This window comes from Dreissena polymorpha, chromosome 9 (genome assembly GCF_020536995.1).
Source record: "Dreissena polymorpha isolate Duluth1 chromosome 9, UMN_Dpol_1.0, whole genome shotgun sequence".
NCBI classification, from domain to species: domain Eukaryota; kingdom Metazoa; phylum Mollusca; class Bivalvia; order Myida; family Dreissenidae; genus Dreissena; species Dreissena polymorpha.
In genome coordinates, this window is record NC_068363.1 from 12,675,675 (window position 1) to 12,701,309 (window position 25,635).

Here is a 25,635-nt window from a genome sequence, read left to right on the forward strand (position 1 = left end):
TTATTGTATTCCAGGCGCTGGCAAGACGCACAAGGATGCAGCCAGTGTTCGGGCAACACACCCGATACCAGTGTCTTGTGGGATCTACTACTTTGAAGTGAAGATTGTCAGCAAAGGGAGAGATGGGTAATGAATGAACAATAATTGTTTTCTACAGTTCTTGTGATGCTTGTAGGAATAATATTTGTGTGCCACCAGAAGGGTAGCATGAAGCAGTCCGACTGTCTGTCAGTCCGTCAGTCTGTCTGGCATTCTTTTTTCCAGAGGTTTTTTCACGCAAAGGTTTTAGATATTGAGCTGATTTTTGGTATGTGTTATTACCTACTCAGATGAAGTTTGAATTTAGTTTGGGTTGTGAGTTTTGTTTAGGTCCATTGCAGGGGTTTATGTAAGAAATTGACACTCACTTGCCCAGGGGGCAAGTTACTTTGAACATCTACTTTCCCTCATTAAAAACTGGTTGCCGTATTTTGAAGTCAATTTTTTATTGTCATTTGATCTTTAAAGCATTGATTCACATGCATTATTATGCTAGATTTAATTTCAGCTATATTCAATGTATTAAAAAATGAAATAATAATCGTTTTTATAATATAAAGTTGTCAACAAAACAAAATCTGGACAGTTTTATTTCATTGAATAGTCACTATTGAATACAATATATATGAAGAGTTTATCACTATTAAAATTTTAAAACAGTATACTTGTCACTATATCTATACAAGTTATGGCATAGATTAAAAGGGGTGGGGGCTTATTACCTGTTACAAAACTACTGTTGTTTTCAAATTTCATCAATCGCAACTCTTTATCAAATTCAAGCCATGGAAATTCATCAAGCCACGATGTTTGAAAGTTACGCTTTCGTGATTCATTTTCATATTTTCTCTTCCTTTTTTTTTCGGTTGTTTTGGTTTGTTCTTTTGAGTGTTTCGAGTTACTTTTATTAAAAATAGAAAAGATCGGCTGGACGCTACCGTCCGCCATGTTGAAACGTCTGCCGAGTAGAACTAGTTTTGAGCGCTTGGATTGGCTTATACAACGCAAGCGACCAATCAAATCTCCGTTTACTTGTACTTTATAAAAAAATATATTGACCCAAAGAAAATAAATAGCTACAAGGGGAAAATTCGAAAAAAATACCACAATTATGCTAATATGAAACGGAATTCCCCGGCGGACTATTTAGTCTGCTTAAAAAAAGCCCTGCATTGAGTTTTGGCAAAGTTGTGGGCGTTGGACTTTCTCTATAAGAACTGTTTTCCTGAGGTTTATAACACAACACTTTTAGATATTGAGCTAATTTTTGTCATGGGAGTCTACCTGCAAGACTTGCAGATGAAGTTTGAATTTAGTTTGTGTCCATTGATTTGTGGTGAAGTAATGGGCCTGGACTTCGAATTGTTCTGTTTTCTGGAGGTTTTATACGCAATGCTTTCGGATATTGAGCTGGTTTTTGGTATGTAAGTCTACCTACATAACCTACAGATGAAGTGAGAGTTTCGCTAGCCTCCCGTCCATTGATTTTTTAGAAGTTATGAGGCATGGACTTTTTTTCCGTTTTCACGAGTTTTTATGCTCCCCCAAATTTTTTTTCGGTTCGTCCGTCCGTGCACAATTTTTGTCCTGGCTATTTCTCAGCAACTAATGACCAGAATTCAATGAACCTTTATGGGACGCTTCACTACCAAGAGGAGATGTGCATATTATCAGCGGGTTCTGGTCGGATGATTTTTCACAGAGTTATGGCCCTTTGAAATTTTCAATTAACTGTACATATAGTGCAATTCTTGTCCGGGCTATTTCTCAGCAACTTATGACCGGAATTCAATGAAACTTTATGGGAAGCTTCACTACCAAGAGGAGATGTGCATATTATCAGCGGGTTTTGGTCGGATGATTTTTCACAGAGTTATGGCCCTTTGAAATTTTCCATTAACTGTACATATAGTGCAATTCTTGTCCGGGCTATTTCTCAGCTTCTAATGACCAGAATTCAATGAAACTTTATGGGAAGCTTCACTACCTAGAGAAGATGTGCATATTATCAGCCAGTTCTGGTCGAAAGATTTTTCACAGAGTTATGGCCCTTTGAAATTTTCCATTAACTGTTCATATAGTGCAATTCTTGTCCGAGCTATTTCTCAGCAACTAATGACCGGAATTCAAGAGGAGATTTGCATATCATCAGCCGGTTTTGCTTGGATGATTTTTCACAGAGTTATGGCCCTTTGAAATTTTCCATGGTACATATAGTGCAATTCTTGTCCGAGCTATTTCTCAGCAACTTATTACGGGAATTCAATGAAACTTTATGGGAAGCTTCACTACCAACAGGAGATGTGCATATTATCAGCCAATTATGGTCAGATGATTTTTCACAGAGTTATGACCCTTTGAAATTTTCCATTGTACATATAGTGCAATTCTTGTCCAAGCTATTTCTCAGCAACTTATTGAATTCAATGAAACTTGATGGGAAGCATCACTACCAATAGGAGATGTGCATTTTATCAGCAGGTTATGGTCGGAAGTATTTTTCATAGAGTTATGGCCCTTTGAAATTTTCTATAAACTGTACATATAGTGCACTTCTTGTCCGGGCTATTTCTCCCCAACTACTGACTGGACTTCAATGAAGCTTTATGGGAAGCTTAACTACCTTGAGGAGATGCACATGTTATTAGTGGGTTCTGGTTAGATGATTTATTTAGAGAGGTATGGCCCTTTGAAATTTTTAAGTTGCTAAACCATCCATCGTATTATTTTGTCCAAAGTTATCCCACAAGACGTTTCCTTTTATCTGAATATATAGTGCGATATTGTGACAAAAAAAACAACTTTGGGGAGCATCACCCATCTCCGACAGTTTCTTGTTTTACAAGACGCGTAGAGATAGGTATCTGATTTTTGGTATGTGATTGTGAGTCTACCTTTGTACATGACTTTCACATGGTATGTGAGTCTACATACATGTACATGACCTACAGAAGAAGTTTGAATTTCGCTCTGGTCCTCTTATTTTGGCAGAACTAAGTAGCATTTTCTCAGTAACAACTTTGTTACGGATTTTTTTTACGTAGATATTCAGCTGATTTTTGGTATGTGAGTTTACTTTCATGACCTTCAGATGAAGTGTGAAATTTATTCCAGTCCATTGACTTTAGGCAGAGAAATGGGTCTTGGACTTACACATTTTCTCTATGATTTACGCAAGGCTTTCAGATATTAAGCAGATTTTTGGTTTGTGAGTCTTCCTACGTGACCTACTGATAAAATGTGAAATTCTTGCAGTCCATTAACGTTTGGCTAAGTCATGGGTCTATTATTATGCGGTGCAAGTTTAATACCTCAGTTACAAATAGACACCGATCACCATCCGATCAGGGGACAACGTATTTTTCTGCCAATATATTAAAAAAAACTGCCATTTTAGGCATTGAAAGTTTAACAGACATATCATATGGGTGGCTACTGTTAAATAGTTTAAATTTCTTTTAAGAGTCTTTGAATTACTTGCAATTCAATAAAAGCTATTATGATCGAGAATTTATGGTTAATTACACTTTTGTGTGCATTTATTGGAATTTATGGTGTTAATCAATTTAAGTGATTTGAAACTCAAATAAAAAATTCTTCACACAATGCTAATACAAGTTTAACACTTTTCACACATGAGCCCGGTTTTTCGGTCCAGCACTTTTTGGTTACATCATAAAAAGCTTTAAGTCCAACATTTTGTGCATTTTAAGCTGGTGTGTTAACCACAATATTTTATTTCAGTGCTGAGTTTGAAATTGTTGGAAAGTCCTACGCTTTAATAAATTAAAAAAAATATATATCAGTGCTCCAGCCAGCTTTTCAAAATAGAGGGGAGCTCCCCCCAAAAGGGCACATTTCACGCGTAATTTTGGAAAATAGGGCATTTGGTTATAAATATACTTAAGTATATACTTTGGTTATACTATATACTTATGAATTGTAAACATAAGTGCATTGGATGATTTCACCAATTGTATGCTGTTCCTCATTTTGTGTAATGAAATTATAATAAATATATTACTATCTACATTGGCGCTAAGAAAAACAACTTGGGGGGGGGGGGAAATTTTGATGTTTTTTATCACCTATCATCATTGAACTGCATGTTAATCTTTCAGGTTCCAGTTTCAGCATCAGTGGCCTTGTAGAAGAAATGAAGAAAACATGAAATAAATTCAGGGGTTTCACTGGGTCAAAAAAAGGTTGTGACTGTCACCACTTAAATTCGTTGCTATTAATAACTTTGAACCAATGTTTGTCCACAATAAATGAATAATATTAATTCAAACAAAAATCTATATTGAATAATTTTAAGTCTAAACAATGATCAATGTCACCATGAAGTAGCATTAAGTCTGGAGAATAAAATGAAACATTGTTATTGTTACTAATAGGATATATTTATTTTACAACACGTTATTTCAACTCATGTCAACAACGTTGACAGTTTTGTTAGGTTGCGAAAATATATGACAATATCAAAATTACATTTTACTTGCAGAGGGATAAATCCTCCTTCAAAACAAGCTCTTTATTTGTTGAAATAACAACTGTCTACCCCTATTCATGTTAAAATTCATCATGATTGAGGACAGACAGTGTTTTAAAGTTCAGAAATAAAATCCAAATACAAATATGTTTTTCCATGTCGTACTTTCGGACTAAAAATTAACCACATTTTCGCATTAAAAAAGATTATTAATTTTCAAATTTTAATAGGTATTTTGAATTAAAAATCACTATTTTTGCAAACAAAAAATCAAAGCCAAAGACTTCAGGAGTTTAAAAAAATTCAATAGTGCTGAGTTTGATTTCATTCAAGTGTGATTGTGCCTAACCAAGCGTGACTTCAGAGATAATCTTTCACAGCATGTTACTATCGTCTGCAACAAAAGGCTAATTAGTGATCGGATAACAAACCATGGCCTTGGGGCTTGTTTGTTCACAATGTGTTGACTTAACACGCCCCAGGCATTCATGTACCGGTAACTTAAGGGTGTTATCTGTGTTTTCATGTTGATGTTTCTGGCGATTAATACGGCCTGAAAACAGGAATTTACTGTAGAGACCAAAAGGGCAATTGACAGAAAAATAGAGGGGCGCTTTTTGAGGGGGCAAATTTTAGAGGGGCGCAGTGCCCCTCTATTTATTGCTAGCTGGAGCACTGTATATGTTTAGGAATTTTGCATAAACAGACAATTTATATTGGTTTAAAGTCAATTAATGAAAAGATTGGACACCACTTAGCAAACATGATTTGTATACAAAATCTTAAAATATTCTCGATAAATAAACGGCATTGATTTGTCATCACGGCATTTCGACCTCATCCTTGTTCCTATCAAAACATTTGTAGACGCTACACAAGTAATGTAAAAACAGTTTGAGATCTGACTTCAAGATGTAACATATTGGACACAAACTGTTACATCACCATTCATAAAAAATAATGATTGTCTAACTGAAAATTGTATAGGTTTGTGCCTTTTTCAAGATTTATATCAAAGAAATAACCTTTATTGATAATATTGAAATAAAGGTAAGTAGCCCAAGATTTTTTGGTAGAGTGATCGAAACAGGAACTCATGGGCACTATAAAAGGTATTCCTTTTTTGTCCAGAATCGGCATGTATTTGGTACAAATTTTTGTACTTACAGGGTAGAACTTGGTAGTTTTATGATATTTATCAACATGTTTTATGTTAATCTTATCAAATATGGCCACAACATTTTCAAATACATTAATGAAATTTATATTTTACATGTTTTTATGCTCCCTCACATTTTTTGGGGGGGAGCATATAGTCGCTGCTTCGACTGTCCGTGCATGTGTCCGTCCATCCGTGCACAATTTTTGTCCGGGCTATTTCTCAGCAATTAATGACCGGAATTCAATTAAACTTTATAGGAAGCTTCACTACCAAGAGGAGATGTGCATATTATCAGCCGGTTCTGGTCGGATAATCTTTCACATAGTTATGGCCCTTTGAAATTTTCCATTTACTGTATATATAGTGCAATTCTTGTCCAGGCTTTTTCTCAGCAACTAATGACCGGAATTCAATGAAACTTGATGGGAAGCTTCACTACCAAAAGGGCATATTATCATCGGGTTCTAGTCAGATGATTTTTCACAGAGTAATAACCCTTTGAAATTTTCCATTAACTGTACATATACAGTACAGCCAACGCGGCACAAACATAATCCGCGGCTACGCCACGGCCAGATTATTAGTACGCGGCAGCCGAATCGTTTGTTCACGCGGCGTATCGCCGTGGCACTCGGCATCGATCCCCGCAACGACGTCGAGTATGTATTAACCTCGCGTACTTTCGCGGAGTAAATCCGCCACATACGTACGCGGCGGATCAAGTGAAAAGATATCCACCTACATGTACATACATGTATGTGTAGCGTAGAAACCAAGATTAACGCTGGTTTCATAATTATTATTTTCACGTTTTAATAAGCGATATGACACGTAATTCGCTTTTACAAATTATCGTTGAATTAATTACGCGCAACTGTTAATGTTTTGTTAGATTATCAGATTATCATTATTAAATTTGTAATCCGAAACACACTTCCGAATTTTTATTCTAACACGACCTTTGGCAAATTCTAGCGTCAAATAAACAGTGCTAAAATATCATTTGTTTCATAAAAAGCGCGCGAAAATTATGCAGACATGTAGAAAGTCGTTTGGAAAGTGTGGGTGTATTTTGTGTTGTATAAATACATGAACATCTCGTCAGGTGTAAATCACGTGTTCAGTGGAAAAACCCACCCCGATTAGACGTTATTTCATCATCTCTTTAAATAGTAACAAATGCCAAAATGTATTTGATACTTAAGGAAATATGGAGAATGTTTGTGTATCGTAAATATTTACCAGCATTTGCTTTAAAACTGGAATATACAGGATTATCAGGTAATTAGTAGCGATATTAACTGTATAAAATTAACAAAATAAAACGTGTTTATATACGCATATTCAAACAATAGTTATAATAAGCTTATAATTAACAAAACAACAAAATCGTCTTCACCCTCTTGATTATTGATGTGGCTTCAAACTGCTTATTTTCTCAGCTTAAATATAATAGCAAAATCAACATGCAATTGATTTATAAATCCACCATATGCTGGAGCCTTGACCACTAGTATGTGTGAAAACATGATCACGTGACCGTGTTCATGTGTGAAATACATGCACTACGGGCGGGAAACAAACTTAATTGGCCAGACTTATTAACTATGCTTACATGTATATGCTAATACAATCAGCGCACAATAAATTTATTATGGTTTTAATTATTATTATAATTGTTCTTTCAAAATTTGTTAACTACATGTAACTAAGAATTTTTAAAAGATTTTTTATTTCATGATGCGCATCAACTTGGCATCATGTCCCGGATCGCGGCATGCCTCGGCGCACAGATGCGAAGCTTGCGGGGAAATGCGACTTGCCGCCGCATACTGGCGGGGCTTCGACAACTGACGCGGCATCGACTCGTTTCGCTTGCCGCCGCGGATCGCTAAATACGTTTGTTCCGCGTTGGCTGTACTGTAGTGCAATTCTTGTCCGGGCTATTTCTCAGCAATTAATGACCGAATTCAATGAAACTTTATTGGAAGCTTCACTGCCAAAAGGAGATGTGCATATTATCAGCCAGTTCTGGTTCCACACAAATAACCCATATATTGACAAAGCATCATTGGGGAGCATCCATCAGTTTTACTGATATCCTTGTTTTGGGATGTAACTAAAAAGTGCTGGACGGAAAAACCGAGCTCATATACTTAAATATGTTGTTACAAATGAAATACTCACACACACACATATTAAAATGTCTTGCAAGATATTGGAAATAAATTATTATACTGTCATGATACATGAGCTCAACTTGAAGTAATATTGTTTGTAAGGTGGTTTTCATCACCTCTGTAGTACCATGCCTACTTGACAATCAATAGATAATTGTGTCCACTTTAATGTCATCAAGTGACAATGAATTGTGTCCATACTAGAATCTGTTAGCTTATCATTTCCTGGTCGCAGTCTGGTCAGCACTGTTGTACGCAGTGACATCATCGTAGATCATCTTTACTAGACTTCTTCACTGACCAGACACTTGACCTATACTAACTGACCCCTGGTCAAGCAGCTAAAGGTGTGAGGTGTACTCAAGTTCTGCCACCATCATGTATGTTGCTGCAAACACACTTTACATTACATAAGTTTGTAATTGAAATTCATTAGTTTGGAATTGAAATTAACCAAAAAATGTAATGAACTTTTAAAACATTACTATTAACAAAATTATTCGGCGTAAGCTGAATAAGCCAGCTTTTCACCCTGACTTGACCTTTGTAAGTGTCCAATAATACTCAAATAAAATTTCCCGCGGCTAGGTACGAATGAATACACTTCATTTATTCCATTGGCTGATTTGAGTATAACACCAGAACATTGGAAACATATCCGCGTCTTTGTAACACTGTTTTACTGCATGAAACAATTTTATCTCTAATGAAAAGGCCCAATAGATAGAACAGTTTTACAATCAATTTTCGACATAAATAAAGTTTGTGCGTTCACCTTTTATTTTCAGAGAATTACCAGCGCAAAAGCGTTTAACTAAAGGCTATGTTGTCATATTTAGTACTTACTTGCATTGCATTTCAAACCGCGAGGTTTCGGGTCAATACGCGGTCATTTTGTGAAAGTCAGAGTTTATATACAGTTCATCACCGGAGTTCGCACAAGGGGTTGCGATCATTGTGTCTTACTGACAATAACGTAGTGACTGTAATGCATTGCATTCCAATCCGCAAGGTATCAAGGTCAGTTTGCGGTCAGTTGCAGAAATCTTTATATAAACGCCGTCTCGTAAACTTTGTGCACTTGAAGTCTGTTTTGATCAGAAAGATACTAAATAAAGATATTCGGCGATATTATTGTGGTATGTCAATTATCGATTTTTAATATGGTTTCAAAATTTGCATGATAAGGACCAATTTTGATAAAATTAATTAGAAATATTTATTTATTTAGACCAGTTTATTAAGCATGACCACAATAATTCGCTATACTATAATTATGCAATTAAATAAGATTCGAGTATTGCCGGCTGACCTATATGCACTCGTTTATTTTCATGTTTCTTGTGTTTTTCTATTCTGTAAATATAGATATCTGAGTAATAATATCACATAAAGCAAAATAAGCCACGAAATCTGGCGCAAAACCCCGTAATTGATTTGCTTATGATGTAGCTAAGAACTGCGCAGAAAAAAGGCATCCGCTACTTTTTATCTCATAGAGATAACTTTTGATCGTTCATAAACATCGACCACAATCAACGCCGTATATCTTTTTTAAAGATATTTCTTGTTATAAATAACTTTGATATCTCTCTGCTTTGCCTTAATATAGCCCTTAGGTATGGGTAACATTTGAATAAATCTTTCTGTCAATTGGTTGGTTTGTTTGTAAGTTTGTTAAGCCAACTACTTCCATTGTTCTCAAGCAATTAAATGGAAGCTTGAAACCTGTCATCCCCATGAAGTATAGATGTGCATGACACATGTTTTCATCCACATTTTGATTGACACATTTCTGTGTTATTTGCCTTTGAACACAACTATTAATGTAGTGTACGGGTATTTGTCACTTGTGACAAAACTTGTGTTGAAATCATGTTGTTTGTTCAGTTTTGACTTCATCAGTTCTGTACAACCTTGTCACTATATAGATAAAAAGGTGCACTCTTCAAAGTACATAATATTATGTCAAAGTTCAATAACCAAACAGAAGGCAAAAAGCTATTTGAATTATCAATCAATATAACCCAGACCTTAAAACTGCAATATTTTGTGATAAATTGACAGTCACATTCTTGTAACACTGTCATTTATTGACTGTATTTATATAATTTATAATTCTGCATATTAGTCTGCAAAACACTCTTCATCAGTCTCGTAAGACAGGAAATAAGCCTACATATGTTAATAAATAGAACTGAAATACAGTGAAACCTCGCTATTAAGACCACCTGTGACACTTTTGAAAAGTTGTCTTAATAGCGAGTTGGTCTTAATTCTGAGTTTTCATGAATTTGATGGACGATAATACAGAAACATTAATATTCAATGAGTTTTAATATTTTTGCATAAAATATAACAGTAATTTATTTATGCAGTGTACAAAGATAATATGTCCGGCTTTTCAAACAAGAAGTGAAAATACATGTACTTTTCATCATGACACTATCCTTTAGGTTTACTTAAAGAATTCAGCTGTTCTTTTTAGAATAGCTTGAACATATCGAAGGAAAAATAAGAACATTCAGAAAGGGTTATACAATTAAACTTAAAGATTTCAGCTGTTCTTTTTAGAATAGCTTGAACATACGAAGGAAAAATAAGAACATTTAGAATGGTTTATACAATTAAATGTTACGATTGCAGAGGACATTTTCAGTGATTTTTTCACCCAATTGGGAACGGGTCCGCTACTCGTGTCATTTGGAATTTTTTGCTTCGTGAAATCACCAAATTGGGAAAAAAAACGAGTCGCGAAATCTTCAAATTGGGAAAAATCAAGTTGTGAATTGTACCAATTGGAGATTGGTTTTAATATGACTTTGTTTAACTTTTGTCAGCTTTAAATGACACAGGAAAGCAACATTAACTTTCATTCACAATCTAGCACAAACAACAACATGCTATCAGAACACAGATTGTTACAGAGTTCTCTGTTTTTATCTCCTTTAAATATATCAAGACTGGTGTCTTTCTGGGCTGATGAGAGTCCAGACACCCCCAGGCTGCATAGCCTTATCTGAGCACTAAGTGCTTATTTTTGCAGTGTACAGAGGGGAATGGGTGGATGAAACAGATGCCGAACTTTTTACGATAGTTAAAACATTTAAGTAATTTAAAATATTTACCGGTAGCACCTTTTCATCACATATTTATCGTCATTATACATGTATTATCATCATTCGTATGACTGCTTTTGTAACAAAACACAACCTTAATGCATAAGGCATCTAGTACATCTATTACTGTTTATCTGAATACTTTACATGTCCGAAATATGTTCACTTAAGTTGCCTTGCCTGTTTAACTTTAATAATCCAAATTTTCCTTGTTGTTATCTGGTTTAAAAAACCTTATCAAATGTTTGTTAAATCCAGTTAATGCTTTTTCCATTATTGAATCACCATTACTTGTAATTTGAATCGCCAGCTTTGAATTGAACGCGGGTTGAATGTTACACTTACAATACATCCGCCATTTGCAATGTCGAATGTCATGACGTAGAAATTTAATACTACTCGGATAATTTATATCTAATCAAGGAATTGTGTTTTCTCAATGTCTATTGTGTAGTTTTAGGACTTGTGAGTATAAAAATGATAACATACACGTTTTTAATGTACGAATGTAACGTTAGATGTTTAAACCAGTCATTGATTGAGAAGTCAAAACGGCCGAAACTTAAAACGGCGTTTTCGGTGATTGTTTACTCAATTTTGATTGGGATTATTTGTATTTTTTCGGCAATTGGGATGGCTGGGTCCAGTTCATTTTGGGAACGGGTCCGTAGGTCATTGGGAACGGGTCCGTTAACCGGACCCGTCCAAAGAAGGAAAAAAACCCACTGCATTTCACATCTGACATGTTTAAAAAAAAAAAGAAGGTTTTTCTCATAACAGGCAATTTCTATTAAAAGTGCAATTTGTTTCAATGGCTTATGCAATTTTGTTTGGTCACAACGTAAAAGGTTATCAGCTGCATACAAATCTCATTAAGCGTATTCATGTCCAACTATCAAATGACAGCATGGAGCCGAGCAAATAACGTTTTGGAGATGGAAGAAAATAACGATCAACACAGCTGAGTCATTCCAATGTGGAATAAATAGGCCAACTGCCGTGAGATTTTTCATCACTCGCGTTGATCAAATCAATCTTCTTTTAAAAACAACTTTTTCCGTTTTTGCTTATTCATTTTGAATAACGATATGGTATACAGGTTGGTTATTATATCCATCACAAACAAAACCATCTTACTCAATTATCCTAACTGTTAAATTAGTCGCCGTATTTAATCTTTAAAGTGTGTACCAAACAATGACCAATTTACCTATCAAATATTCAATTATAATAGCTAATTGTCGATCAAGAATCAAGGTTTAAAAAGAATAACAAGTGCCAAAAATCTAACACCTGTGTTGCAAATCGATGTCAAAAACAGTTGTCATGAATCGATGATTAATTGGGTCACAATGGCTTCCTACACAAACCTGATCGAATCACTACACCAAATCAAGTGAGGTGTGAAAAAAACTGGTGGCGGGTGTCAATTTAGAGCAATTTCGTTCATTGGTACTGATTAAAGGTGGTCGTTATAGTGGATTAGCGGGTTGGTCGGATTTGTGAGTGTAACGACCATTGAAATATAGAAGTAAAAAATCGGGACTGAAAAATGGTGGTCGTCCTAGCGCGTTGATCGTAATACCGAAGTGGTCGTAAAAAGAGTTTTTACTGAAGAAATGAAATATAATTACTAATTATCCTTGAACACATTTGCGACCTTATCTTGCGATTGGGATTTTCGTTTAATTAAAGTTTTGCTATCCCTTGCTATAAGTCTATTTATATAGAAATAGAAGTTGTCATGTTTGCGTTATTCAGTCCATCACACTTTTTAGCTCACCTGAGCACAACGTGCTCATGGTGAGCTTTTGTGATCGCCTTTTGTCTGTTGTGTGTTGTGCATCGTCAACATTTGCCTTGTAAACTCTCTAGAGGCCACATAAATTTTATTGTCCAATCTTCATGAAATTGGTCAGAAGATTGGTCTTAATGATATATTGGATGAGTTCGAAAATGGTAACGTTTGCTTGAAAAACATTGCTGCCAAGGGGCGGGGCATTTTTCCTTATATGGCTATAGTAAAATCTTGTTTACACTCTAGAGGCCACATTTATTGTCTGATCTTCATGAAACTTTGTCAGAAGATTCATCCCAATAATATCTTGGACGAGTTCGAAAATGATGCCGGTTGGTTGAAAAACATGGCCGCCAGGGGCGGGGCATTTTTCCTTATATGGCTTTAGTAAAACCTTGTTAACACTCTAGAGGCCACATTTATTATCCGATCTTCATGAAACTTGCTCAGAAGGTTTGTCCCAATGATATCTTGGATGAGTTCAAAAATGGTAACCTTTGCTTGAAAAACATGGCTGCCAAGGGGCGGGGCATTTTTCCTTTTATGGCTATATATGGCTATAGTAAAATCTTGTTAACACTCTAGAAGCCACATTTTTTGTCCAATCTTCATGAAACTTGGTCAGAAGATTCATCCAGATAATATCTTGGACAAGTTTAAAAATGATGCCTGTTGGTTGAAAAACATGACTGCCAGGGAGCGGGGCATTTTTCCTTATATGGCTATAGTAAAACCTTGTTAACACTCTAGAGGCTACATTTATTTTCCGATCTTCATGAAACTTGGTCAGAAGATTTGTCCCAATAATATCTTTTTATCTCAGGTGAGCGACTCAGATGAGCTCTTGTTTGCACAAATCCTTTAACATTTTGGAAGCAATTTCAAATGATTTCACTGTACCGGTAAGATTATATTAAAGTGCAACAACGCATATTGTCAAACTCATTTTAAGGTGTTTGGCATCTACTGATGCAGAGTGGCATGTAACCATTGGCCTAGAGACTGGTCATTGATCATTTCCAGGACTTATTCTTGACTGTGTAAAAAGGGAGAAATTTGGCAAATTTTAGGGAGGAATGATAAGCTTTCAAAACAGGAGGGAATCCCAAATGTTTTAGTATATAATTTCTCCTGAGTTGCCTTCAATGATGAGCTCTGATTTCCTGGTCGCAGTCTGGTCAGCACTGTTGTGTGCAGTGACATCATCGTAGATCATCTTTACTAAACTTTCTCACTGATCAGACACTTGACCTATACTAACTGACCCCTGGTCAAGCAGCTAAAGGTGTGAGGTGTACTCAAGTACTGCCACCATCATGTATGTTGCTGCAAACACACCTTAACCCACATTAGTTTGTCATTAAAATTCACCCCAAAATAAAATACCTTTTCAAATGTTAATATCAAAATATATGATTAAGACTTCATTATATCTCTCTTCTCTTCCTTGTTATTGTCCCCCAAAAAAGTGGATCAATAGAATCACTCTGTCAGTTGGTTAGTTTATTAGTTTTTATTTGAATGTTTTATTTAAAATTCATGTTTTGAAATATTTGTTTTCAACATACATCTTAATTTCAACATGATTATGTAATGAAGGTCTTATAACAGATTTAGTCAGTTATATCATACTTGAGTTTTATATATATTCACTCTAAATGTACATCGTACATAAAAGATTAAATGGTATATAATAACAATAACATTTGTATTTAACATCCATGTTTTCATGTTTAATATCTTTACCAGATTTTTTTTATTGAGTTTTAAAAGGAACAACTTCAAGACGAATGCTTTTTTAAGGCAAATTATCAATTTCTAGCTATAAATTTATTTGGTGAATGTGGGAGTTAATCTTGATGACTTGAACATTGCATCACTGCCATTTTTTATCCTAGAACTTCACACTATTAAACAAGAGTCTCCTTGTGGGAAAACAGAACTATGTGCATAAAGTGTCCTCCTTATATTAGCCTGGGCTTCTTGCACAGGCTGATCAGGGATGACTCTTTCTGCTTTTGTGGTACTTTCCTTAAAAAGGGAGTCTCTTCTTAGCATAAATCAAGTTTAGGCCGAAAGTGTTGTCGCTGATTGTTCAGACTGTACAGGCTAATCTCAGAGGCCCCTAACGCACATGCATTAAGCCCTGTTTTCCCAGAGTGAATGCTCCAGTATGTATTTCCTTGTGATGAAGTCATCTTTAACTTTGGTTCATGTATGCAGGTATGTTTTGCCACTGTGGTTGACAACTGCGCCATTTACCTGTGTTTAATGACACACACCTACAGATGTAGTTTTTGTGTTGACTGTGAAACTTATTGTCCTCATTTTGAGACATAGAAAAAACACTATTTTCCATATGGTTTGGTTTGTTGAAGTAAAATTAATAGTAAAATAAAATGTCACATGAAGTACAAAGTATATTTCTTTATTACATATTACATGTACATGTAGGTTGTATCTGTTGAGAAGCATATTGTTTTAAGAATATAATATATTTATTGCATACATTAATTTTGTGTCTTGTTCTGATAAAACTGGGCATAATAGATGTGCGTAAAGTGTCGTCCCAGATTAGCCTGTGCTGTCCGCACAGGCTAATCAGGGACGACACTTTCCACCTAAACTTGATTTTCGGTAAGGAGGGACTTCCTTGAAACTAAAAATACCATAAAAGCAAAAAGTTTCGTCCCTGATTAGCCTGTGCGGACTGCACAGGCTAATCTGGGACGACACTATGCACATGAATTAAGCCCAGTTTTCTCAGAACAAGACACATTTAAGTCAAAATTTAACATTTAACAAAGTTCCATGAGACATTATCTATGAATTTTGTGTAAAATTGGAAACAAAAACAATAACATGCGCAAAACAGACAGTCCGATCAATTTAACATGGCTGTTATAAAAAACATACTCTCTTAAGTTAGATAAATAAAGAGATCTGTATGTACTGCAAAGATTGTTTGTACCTCTGTCAATCAATAAGTGCAGTAATGTTTCCCTTGCCTTGAATGATGCCAAACATACCAAATGATAAATGAGGAAGATCATTGGTGTTTCTGTATCAAAAACACAACTGTTTGAGTGCACTTTAAAGCCTCGCTCTGGGAAAACCAGGCTTACTGAATATACATGTACATGTATGTAAAAGTGTTGTCCCAGATAAGCCTGTTCAGTCCACACAGGCTAATAAGGGAGGACACTTTATTCCTGTACTAAATTTCTTAAACACTTTACCACATAGTTATTTCTTTGACGCATTTGTAGTCCCTTAGAAAGTTACATTTAATTAAAGACCTTTGTTACTAGATACAATTTTTACAGGGTTAATTTCAAACCCTTAGTTACTGATAAGATGCAAACAGCATATAACCTCTGGTTTTATGCTGGTTGCAAAAGCCATTTTTCTTTGCTTCTTAATCAGGGTTCGCACAGGGCTTGAAAAGTGCTTGAAAATGAGTCCTAGGCTTGAAAAGCCCTTGAACAAAGGTTGGCCTTGAAAAAGTGCTTGAAAAGTGCTTATTTCATGTACAAAAAGCCTTAAAAATGTCTATTTCTGCTCAAAATTACTTTTATCATCGCTTTAATTATTAACTTAAATCGTTCTTAAGGGAAATATTATGAAAATTTATCATAAATTCCTTCGTGCAAAAAGTTGAGTACGAAATATAAGCTTCGTACACTATTGAGTACGAAATGTTATGTGTACACGTCACAGATTATGTGTACTACGTCAGAGGTTCTTCGTTGTGATCAATTTTCGCGAGTGAAAACGCAGTGATGGGGAAGTGTCGTTTCAAACCAGGGTGGTTAACTGAATATTCCTGGGTACAGAAAACAAATGACATTCGAAAAGCACATTGTCGATAATGTATGAAGACCATTGATGTCGGGGGGATGGGGGAAAGCGCTTTGAAAAGCCACAAGAAAACATGAAATTGAGAATCAATATGTTTGTTTGTAATAACTTTAAAAAGTAAATACATATGTGAGACTCATTGAGTTAAGGATGGATATTAAAAACATGTATTTGTATGTAATTAAATAACATGTATGAGTTAATATGGAATAAGTTTAATGAGTTTGAGCAATTAAATGACATTTAATGTGTTAATCTGGTTTGAAAATGCATTTTTTTAAAGGAAACTAACGTACTGTTCTTGGCCTTGAAAATGAAAATTTGGCCTTAAAAAGTCCTTGAAAAGTGCTTGAATTTAGGTTTGCGATTTCTGTTTGAACCATGTTAATGGGGGAAAGGCTTAAGAAGAGACTTCCATAAAAAAGAAACTATGAAAGCAGGAAGTGTCATTAGAGTAACCCTTATATCGGACACCTCCAGGAAAAAGACAGCGTTATCTCGATGACTCACTATTCGAAGCGGACTACTTTTGTTTTCTTGGTAAAAATAGCTTTCATGCATCAGTATGGAATGTTCAAATGTATTTTAAACCTTTTAGTCAACCAATGATATTGCACTTTATAAATATCAACGCATCAGGGTAAAACCGGACGTCCCAAGGCTTGTATCGGACACCTTTAAAAGCTTTAATCGGACAGTTGTTGGTTGTATGTATTTCCGTTTTTGGGCTTAATCGTGATGTTATTTAAGCTGTGAAAAGTCTATACATCGGTGAATTTGTATTTTGTAGTGATACTTTATGTATATATTTGCGAATTTATGGCATATTTACATCGCATACCTTTTCCATGTTTGGGCATATCTGAAAAGTGCGCATATACAAGATATACATTGTTATCCCCCGCCAGAGGCGGAGGGATATTGTTTTGGCATTGTCCGTTCGTCCGTCCGGCCGTCCCTACGTCCGGCACTTTTGTGTCCGGAGCCATATCTTGTTATTTATTTGTATTTTAGTTAATGGTCCGTTTTTTCCAATGTCGCTGTATTGCAACAAAGCCATAATGGTTCTTGAGCTCATCTAATAAGAGTATAGAAAACAGACCTAAGTTCTACAGGTCTTGCCATGGTTGGTTTCCGATGAATCCCGATAGCATTTTTCGAAGCATTTACTACCTGGGGATTATCGGACAGTATAATTTTTCTTTTTTTTTACAATACATGTAATGTTTGTAACAGTTTTATTTTGTTTTTCAGAAGATAAATATATCTGTTCAAATATTTCGTTTTCTCACAACGGTATTCACACATTTCACAGCATACAGTTACTTGTAAAATGACCGTTTTAAATGTTCTCGACTCTCGGATTTTCGCCAATGTGAAGAGATGTCTCTCCAAACAAACTCGCATCTTCCAATCAAAACCGCCAATTTATTCTATCACCTAATCGGATGATTGGTTAAATAATACTATGAAAACGTATTTATAGAATGTAAACAAAGCTCAAACGTTTAAATGCGAGGTCGTTTAGTATGTAAATATTCGACTATTTGTGGTTGTCCGATAAACCCCGCGTGTCCGATATTACCCAGGGTTACTCTACTGATAAGCCTGTTTGGACTGCACAGGTTGATCAAGGACGACACTTTAAACACATGCATGAAACCCCTTTTTTTCAGAGCAAGGCTTATGTGTTTGGCAATTATGTTAAGGCTTATTTTGTTTGGCAATAATCTTAAGGCTTATTTTGTTTGGCAATAATGTTAAGGCTTATTTTGTTTGGCAATGATCTTAAGGCTTATTTTGTTTGGCAATAATGTTAAGGCTTATTTTGTTTGGCAATAATCTTAAGGCTTATTTTGTTTGGTAATAATCTTAAGGCTTATTTTGTTTGGCAATAATGTTAAGGCTTATTTTGTTTGGCAAAAATCTTAAGGCTTATTTTGAACAAGATTGACTGTATTTAGACAGTTACTAATGAAATCTTACTCTTTTCAAAAATATTATTGCAATAAAAAAAAGGTTTTTAAATACAATTTGTTTCTGTTTCACTTTGTTGCCATTGTCATTTATGTACATTTTATTTGTAACAAATTATTACAAGTATTTTTAGCTCACGTGAGCACAACGTGCTCATGGTGAACTTTTGTGATCGCCGTTTGTCCGTCGTGCGTAGTGCCTTGTGCGTCCGACGTCAACATTTGCCTTGTGAACACTCTAGAGGCCACATTTATTGTCCGATCTTCATGAAACTTGGTCAGAACATATGTCCCTATGATACCTCGACTGAGTTGGAAACTGGGTCATGCTGGGTCAAAAACTAGGTCACTAGGTCAGAAAAAGAAAAACCTTGTGAACACTGTAGAAGTCACATTTGATGCCCGATCATCATGTAACTTTGTCAAAATGTTTGTCTTAATTATATGTTGGTTGAGTTCAAAAATGGTTTCGGTCCATTGAAAAACATGGCCGCCAGGGGGCGGGGCAGTATTCCTTATATGGCTATAGAGAAACCTTGTGAACACTCTAGAAATCACAATTTTTGCCCAATCATCATGAAACTTGGTCAAAACATTTGTTTCATTGATATCTCGAACAAGTTGGAAAATTATCCAGATCGGTGAAAAAACATGGCCACCAGGGGGCGGGCAGTTTTCTCTATATGTATCCCAGTGTGACCCAAATTCGACGATGTAACGGTTACATGAAGCAATATTTAGCAAATAATGAAATGTTTAATAGCACAAAATAATAATTTTAAACTCAGCTGTATTACTTTGAAATGATTCCAAGACAATAATAATCCATTTAATCAATACAAATAGAACATTGTCGAATTTAGGTGTTGTCGAATTTGGGTTACGGTAGGATATAAAGGGAAAACATATGAACACTCTAGAAGTCACATTTTTTGCCCAATCTTCATGAAATTTGGTCAGAACATTATTATGCCCCCCTTCGAAGAAGAGGGGGTATATTGCTTTGCTCATGTCGGTCGGTCGGTCTGTCGGTCTGTCCGTCCACCAGGTGGTTGTCAGACAATAACTCAAGAACGCTTGTGCCTAGGATCATGAAACTTCATAGGTACATTGATCATGACTAGCAGATGACCTCTATTGATTTTGAGGTCACTAGGTCAAAGGTCAAGGTCACGGTGACTCGAAATAGTAAAACGGTTTTTTGAATGATAATTTTAGAATGCATACGTGGCCAACAGGGCACACTCTGAACAATATTACTGAAGCAACTGGTCTGTAATCCTAAATCTTTAATTATCAGTCCAATGAAACATCATCCTTTTAGTAAAATACAGTGGATCAGTAAAAATATCAGAATATGAGATTTTTTGTATATTTTGTATATTAAATATTGTGTTAATGTTTAATTTTGTTGATTAATATAAATATAAGCAGGACAGGGGAGGTAATACACTACAGGGTAAACAAATGCAATAAGTTTAAATTTATTGTTACAGATTTGCCTCCCTTGTAATATATTTAAATTTTACCAAATGTAAGGCTAACTGCATTTTTGTAATGCATACTACTACTACTACTACTACTACTACTACTACTACTGCTTCTACTGCTGCTGCTGCTACTACTACTACTTCTACTTCTACTACTACTACTACTACTACTACTACTACTACTACTACTACTACTACTACTACTACTACTACTACTACTACTACTACTTCTACTGCTACTACTACTACTACTACTACTTCTACTACTACTACTACTACTACTACTACTACTACTACTACTACTACTTCTACTACTACTTCTACTACTGCTCTACTACTACTACAACTACTACTACTACTACTACTACTACTACTACTACTACTTTTACTACTACTTCTACTATTACTACTACTACTACTACTACTACTACTACTACTACTACTACTACTACTACTACTACTACTACTACTACTACTACTACTACTACTACAACAACTACTACTATTTCTTTTGCTACCACCACCACCACCTACTACTACTACTACTCTATTACTACTACTACTACTACTACTACTACTACTACTACTACTACTACTACTACTACTACTACTACTACTACTACTACTTCTACTACTACTACTACTACTACTACTACAACTACTACTACTTCTACTACTACTCTACTACTACTACTACTACTACTACTACTACTACTACTACTACTACTACTACTACTACTACTTCTACTACTACTACTACTACTACTACTACTACTACTACTACTACTACTACTACTACTACTACTACTACTACTACTACTACTACTATTTCTTCTACCACTACTATTTCTTCCACCACCACCACCACCACCACCACCACCACCCCAACCACCACCACCCCCACCACCACCACCACCACCACCATTCACAATGACAAAAAACGTATTCAGTGACAAAAAACATATTCACACAATGGCTGCTACTACAACTTATAGCCCATATAGGGGGGCATGCATGTTTTACAAACAGCCCTTGTTTTGTTTCCCGGATACTATGGTTGAGTTCAAAAATGGTTTGGATCGGTAAAAAACATGGCCGCCGGGGTGGGGGGGGGGTCTTTTTCCTTATATTTAAAGAGTAAAAAAGCTTGTGAACACTCTAGAAGTCGCATTTTATGCCTTATCATCATGAAATTTTGTCAAAACATTGGTTGTGTAGATATCCCGGACGAGTTTGAAAATGGTCGTGATCAGTGGAAAAACATGGCCGTCAGGGGATGGGGCAGTTTTCTCTTTATGTATATAGTGAAAACATATGAACAGTCTAGATGACACATTTTTCGCCCAATCTTTATGAAATTTGGTCAAAAACATTTGTTTTCTGGATATGATGGTTGAGTTCGAAAACGGTTCGGATCGGTAAAAAAAACATGGCCACCAGGAGGGGGGGGGGTCTTTTTCCTTTTATTTATATAGTAAAAAAAGCTTGTGAACACTCTAGAAGTCACATTTTTTGTCCAATCATCATTAAACTTGGTCAAAACATTGGTTTAATGGATATCTTGGTTGAGTTTGAAAATAGTCGTGATCAGTTAAAAAACAAGTGCATAAGAAAACATGTGAACAGTCTAGAAGACACATTTTTTGCCCAATCTTCATGACATTTGGTCAGAAGATTTTTGCCTCGATACGACGGTTGAGTTCAAAAATGGTTTTGCTCCATCTAGTAACATGACCGCCGGGGGGGGGGGGGGGGGGTCATTTTCCTTATATTTATATACTATAAAAGCTTGTGAACACTCTCAAAGTCACATTTTTTTACCAATCATCATGAAACTTGGTCAAAACATTGGTTTTATTGATATGTTGGATGAGTTTGAAACTGGTCGTAATCAGTGGAAAGACATTGCAGCCAGGGGATGGGGCAGTTTTCTCTATATGTATGTAAGAAGCATTTTCCTTATATATATATTTTTTTAAATCTGGATATTAAAAACATGGCCGCCAAGGTGGGTGGGGTAATTTTCTATATAGGCCTATTGTGAATACATTGGAACACCTTATTTTTAAAGTCAGTCTTCTCATACCAATAATTTAAAATATTTGCTGAAGAGTTTTAATCTTTGTTTCATTCCATCTTAGTCTCTCAGGTGAGCGGCCCGGGGTCCTTTGGGGCCTCTTGTTATATCATTATGCTTTATAAGTGCTTTGTGTAATTTATATGTTTGTAAATTGTTTCTGGAACAAGTTTTAAGGGAACTTCAGCTGTTTGTGTATTCCATTAAGAATGAATTAAAACCCTAAGATTGAATGACTCGGTGACAGAACCATTCTATCTCATAAAGACACGTTTAGTAGATACAACAGTGTGGCACTCAACCCTGTCCAATATTGTACAGCACCTAGTACCCTAACTGATTGAGTGAAATGTTTGTATGATTTCAGGTACATGGGTATTGGATTAGCTGCTCAGGGAGTCAATCAGAACAGATTACCAGGTGAGTCATTCATACGGGCCACAGTGTGGGAAAACGGGGCTTAATGCATGTGCGTACATTTTTCCCCAGATTAGCATGTGCATTTAGCATTTTTCCACTTTAATGGTATTTTTGTTTTTGGCAAAAATCCAGTTTTAAATGGCCATATTGGACAGCTCTTACTCTTGACACAACACACAGTGAATCACCAATCTTTTTGTCACTGTTAAATAGTTCATGTTTGGAAAGTTCTTTGGAAAGTTCCTTACCTATTTTGGCTGGGAGAAAATATCTGAACATGAAGAAGTTTATTAATCAGCTTGAGTTACAAGTTTACACTTATTAAAACAAGAATTGCTATAAAAAGACATGGGTTATGCAATAAAAGTATAGATGTAAACAATTTTTTTAACTTTTCCTATGTTTTGCAGGTCATTATTTTGCCACTTACATATTTTTATGTCCCTCGCCACTATAGTGGGGGACATATTGTTTTTGTCCTGTCTGTTGGTTTGTTTGTTTGTGGAAACTTTTAACATTTGCCATAATTTTTGCAATATTGATGATAGCAACTTCATATTTCGCATGCATTTGTATCTCATGGAGCTGCACATTTTGAGTGGTGAAAGGTCAAGGTCATCCTTCAAGGTCAAAGGTCAAATATATGGGTAAAAATCGCTAATTAATCTACACTTTTGCAATATTGAAGATAGCAACTTGATATTTGGCATGCATGTGTATCTCATGGAGCTGCACATTTTGACTGGTGAAAGGTCAAGGTCATCCTTCAAGGTCAAAGGTCAAATATATGGGGACATAGTGTTTCACAAACACATAACTTGTTTATAATATAAGATTTTTGTGAAAATAATAACAAACCTTTTATGTCAACCCTAGTATAGGAAACGGTATAACACATAACATATAAGATATTAAATAAGAAAACTCCCCTTGGTGATGCACATTATTGATCAAACATGTCCAGTATTTTCCAGACTGTAAGTTTTATTGGCATCAGCTTGTTTATTAGAATATAGCCAAATATAGACTATATGTACCCAAGTTATGAAATGCATTCACATATTTTAATCATTTTGTCAAATCATCAGTCTACATGATATGTCAAAGAACCCAAAATGAACCCTTTCATCTAACATCAATAATTAATCCTACAAAATTTATTTATGAACACTATCAACATATGGACATCACCTGACCTCATTTTTACTTTGACCTTGACCTTATGTTGACTTAGACTAATTCAGTAGGTCCAATACCCAAAATGACACTTCTTGTCCAACATCAACAATGCTTCCTGCAAAGCTTTGATACTTGAATTGATGATGTCTTTAAACTATTAACTGAGCCATGTATCACGATCCATTTTGACCTTTACATTGACCTACTTTTAAAAGTAGACTTATTAAAAGTTTAGGCCATTGAATCTATACTTACAAGGCTTTCACTAGTGGCATACTGTATGCCTTTATTGTATGCAGTATATTGTTGTAATTTTTAGCTCGGCTGTTTTTGGAGAAATCCGAGCTATTGTCATAGCCAGCTTGTATGACGTAGACGTCGTGCTTAAACCTTAACATTGGCTCTAAAATCAAAGTGCTTCCACCTACAACTTTGAAACTTCATATGAAGATGCACCTTGATGAGTTCTACATGCCACACCTATTTTTGGGTCACTAGGTCAAAGGTCAAGGTCACTGTGACCTCTAATATAAAACTTGAACATAGTCTCTAAAATCAAAGTGCTTCCACCTACAACCTCTAATATAAAACATTTACATAAACCTTAACATTTGCTCTAAAATCAAAGTGCTTTCACCTTCAACTTTGAAACTTCATATGTACATGCACCTTGATGAGTTCTACACGCCACACCCATTTTTGGGTCACTAGGTCAAGGGCCAAGGTCACTGTGACCTCTTATATAAAACTTTAACATAGGCTCTAAAATCAAAGTGCTTCCACCTACAACTTTGAAACTTCATATGTAGATGCACCTTGATGAGTCCTACACGCCACACCCAATTTTGGGTCACTAGGTGAAAGGTAGAGGTCACTGTGACCTCTAAAAAAAAATCTGACAAGCTTTCGCAGCCGACCGTTGGCACCCGTTATGCGGCGCTCTCGTTTTCCTAGTTATAATCATTAAAAACTATTCCAAATATTATTATTTTATTTTATTCATTTAATGACTTTTTTAATTTAAAAAAATCTGTGAACATGAACTTTTATGTAATGCTTACAAGAATTTAATCTTTAATTGTCCTATTTTAATAAAAACATTTTACACTTCCAACATGAGGTCTCAATGTTTTGCCCTGTGAAATGGTTCTCTAATTAATAGTCTGTGTTAAGTTGCAAGGCACTAATAGATCTAGACATTAATCAATTTGTTAAATAAAACCATTATTAAAACGAGCGTTGGAAAATAGAGCTTTAATTATGTGCATAAAGTGTCGTTTTTGTTTAAATAAGGTTCATTCTCAATTAAAATCCAATTTAGCTGAAAGGGTGTCACTGATTAGCCTGTGTATGCATTAAGCCCTGTTTTCAATTGAAGAGTTTTGCTATGCCTCCATTTGGGATGTTAAGGGATTTTCCACCATTTTTTTTTCTCCAAAATAACACCACTAAATGTATAAAGTTTAGTATTCAGTTCTTCAACTTCCTACAAATTTCAACTGCATTCAAAAATTCTTACCGTGTTATGCAAGATCTCGTGTTTCCAGGTTGGGACAAGCAGTCCTATGGTTACCACGGTGATGATGGGAACTCCTTCTGCTCCTCCGGGCAAGGAGAGCCGTACGGGCCGACTTTCTCGACGGGTGATGTGGTGGGTTGCTGCGTCAACCTTGTAGAAAACACCTGCTTCTACACAAAGAATGGAGTGAATCTTGGTATGTATTACTTATTCCTTTCAATCCATTGTAAAAAATTAAAAAAAGTTATGTCTGTTGCTTTTGATGGCTTAATTTGTATGCCCCCGAAGTTTGTATGCCCCCGAAGGAGGGCATATAGTGATCA

At 35.5% G+C, this 25,635-nt stretch overlaps 1 protein-coding gene across 1 annotated transcript in view; it reads left to right on the top strand.

The window, feature by feature from the left end:
- LOC127843879 (ran-binding protein 9-like) overlaps positions 1-25,635 on the top strand; it is a 55,997-nt gene that overhangs the window by 8,041 nt on the left and 22,321 nt on the right. The window contains exons 2-4 of the mRNA XM_052373768.1: positions 15-126; positions 22,562-22,614; positions 25,341-25,508. Coding sequence (XP_052229728.1) covers positions 15-126; positions 22,562-22,614; positions 25,341-25,508 — 333 coding nt within the window. The remainder of the gene's footprint in view (positions 1-14; positions 127-22,561; positions 22,615-25,340; positions 25,509-25,635) is intronic.